Raw genomic sequence first — 2,500 nt, forward strand, 5'->3', positions numbered from 1 at the left:
CAGCACACCAATACCACATGGGAAACACTCCACTATCCACCACAGAGGCAGAGAAAGACCTGGGAGTGTATGTTACCAGGCTACCAGTGAAGGGATATCCAGCACACCAATACCACATGGGAAACACTCCACTATCCACCACAGAGGCAGAGAAAGACCTGGGAGTGTATGTTACCAGGCTACCAGTGAAGGGATATCCAGCACACCAATACCACATGGGAAACACTCCACTATCCACCACAGAGAAAGACCTGGGAGTGTATGTTACCAGGCTACCAGTGAAGGGATATCCAGCACACCAATACCACATGGGAAACACTCCACTATCCACCACTATGGCAGAGAAAGACCTGGGAGTGTATGTTACCAGGCTACCAGTGAAGGGATATCCAGCACACCAATACCACATGGGAAACACTCCACTATCCACCACAGAGAAAGACCTGGGAGTGTATGTTACCAGGCTACCAGTGAAGGGATATCCAGCACACCAATACCACATGGGAAACACTCCACTATCCACCACAGAGAAAGACCTGGGAGTGTATGTTACCAGGCTACCAGTGAAGGGATATCCAGCACACCAATACCACATGGGAAACACTCCACTATCCACCACAGAGAAAGACCTGGGAGTGTATGTTACCAGGCTACCAGTGAAGGGATATCCAGCACACCAATACCACATGGGAAACACTCCACTATCCACCACAGAGGCAGAGAAAGACCTGGGAGTGTATGTTACCAGGCTACCAGTGAAGGGATATCCAGCACACCAATACCACATGGGAAACACTCCACTATCCACCACAGAGAAAGACCTGGGAGTGTATGTTACCAGGCTACCAGTGAAGGGATATCCAGCACACCAATAACACATGGGAAACACTCCACTATCCACCACAGAGGCAGAGAAAGACCTGGCAGTGTATGTTACCAGGCTACCAGTGAAGGGATATCCAGCACACCAATACCACATGGGAAACACTCCACTATCCACCACAGAGGCAGAGAAAGACCTGGAGTGTATGTTACCAGGCTAACAGTGAAGGGAAATCCAGCACACCAATACCACATAGGAAACACTCCACTATCCACCACAGAGAAAGACCTGGGAGTGTATGTTACCAGGCTACCAGTGAAGGGATATCCAGCACACCAATACCACATGGGAAACACTCCACTATCCACCACAGAGGCAGAGAAAGACCTGGAGTGTATGTTACCAGGCTACCAGTGAAGGGATATCCAGCACACCAATACCACATGGGAAACACTCCACTATCCACCACAGAGGCAGACAAAGACCTGGGAGTGTATGTTACCAGGCTACCAGTGAAGGGATATCCAGCACCAATACCCAATGGGAAACACTCCACTATCCCACTCAGAGAAAGACCTGGGAGTGTATGTTACCAGGCTACCAGTGAAGGGATATCCAGCACACCAATACCACATGGGAAACACTCCACTATCCACCACAGAGAAAGACCTGGGAGTGTATGTTACCAGGCTACCAGTGAAGGGATATCCAGCACACCAATACCACATGGGAAACACTCCACTATCCACCACAGAGAAAGACCTGGGAGTGTATGTTACCAGGCTACCAGTGAAGGGATATCCAGCACACCAATACCACATGGGAAACACTCCACTATCCACCACAGAGAAAGACCTGGGAGTGTATGTTACCAGGCTACCAGGGAAGGGATATCCAACACACCAATACCACATGGGAACACTCCACTATCCACCACAGAGAAAGACCTGGGAGTGTATGTTACCAGGCTACCAGTGAAGGGATATCCAGCACACCAATACCACATGGGAAACACTCCACTATCCACCACAGAGGCAGAGAAAGACCTGGGAGTGTATGTTACCAGGCTACCAGTGAAGGGATATCCAGCACACCAATACCACATGGGAAACACTCCACTATCCACCACAGAGCAAGACCTGGGAGTGTATGTTCCGAGGCGACCAGTGAAGGTATATCCAGCACACCAATACCACATGGGAAACACTCCACTATCCACCACAGAGGCAGAGAAAGACATGGGAGTGTATGTTACCAGGCTACCAGTGAAGGAATATCCAGCACACCAATACCACATGGGAAACACTCCACTATCCACCACAGAGGCAGAGAAAGACCTGGGAGTGTATGTTACCAGGCTACCAGTGAAGGGATATCCAGCACACCAATACCACATGGGCAACACTCCACTATCCACCACAGAGAAAGACCTGGGAGTGTATGTTACCAGGCTACCAGTGAAGGGATATCCAGCACACCAATACCACATGGGAAACACTCCACTATCCACCACAGAGGCAGAGAAAGACATTGCACCTAACACCATTTATAACTTCAGGAAACGCAAAACTAACAAAACATTATGAGTCAAAAAAGTGGTTGTCTGAAATCTCCACCTAAATTTAACTGTTTTTCTAAGTAACTACAAGTGCTACTACAAACCCAAAGCCACCACAA

The 2,500-nt window shown here is 48.9% G+C and overlaps 1 protein-coding gene and 1 long non-coding RNA gene across 51 annotated transcripts in view; both read right to left on the reverse strand.

Moving 5' to 3' along the window:
• The window catches only part of LOC126993994 (uncharacterized), a 2,728-nt gene extending 380 nt beyond the window's left edge, over positions 1-2,348 (reverse strand). The window contains exons 1-6 of one of the 50 annotated variants that reach the window (XM_050853213.1): positions 1,771-1,961; positions 1,400-1,678; positions 1,112-1,210; positions 822-1,019; positions 351-728; positions 1-251 (exon numbers count right to left, since the gene is read on the reverse strand). The exon at positions 1-251 is cut by the window's left edge and continues 380 nt beyond it. In XM_050853213.1, the coding sequence (XP_050709170.1) occupies positions 1-251; positions 351-728; positions 822-1,019; positions 1,112-1,210; positions 1,400-1,678; positions 1,771-1,928 (1,363 nt within the window). In that variant the 5' untranslated portion in view covers positions 1,929-1,961. The other 49 variants (XM_050853217.1, XM_050853215.1, XM_050853240.1 and 46 more) reach the window with 49 other exon arrangements.
• Positions 1-2,500, reverse strand: part of LOC126993996 (uncharacterized) — a 12,244-nt gene that overhangs the window by 4,802 nt on the left and 4,942 nt on the right. The gene's annotated exons all lie outside the window — the stretch shown is intronic.

Source organism: Eriocheir sinensis, unplaced genomic scaffold (genome assembly GCF_024679095.1).
Source record: "Eriocheir sinensis breed Jianghai 21 unplaced genomic scaffold, ASM2467909v1 Scaffold702, whole genome shotgun sequence".
Classification (NCBI taxonomy): Eukaryota; Metazoa; Arthropoda; class Malacostraca; order Decapoda; family Varunidae; genus Eriocheir; species Eriocheir sinensis.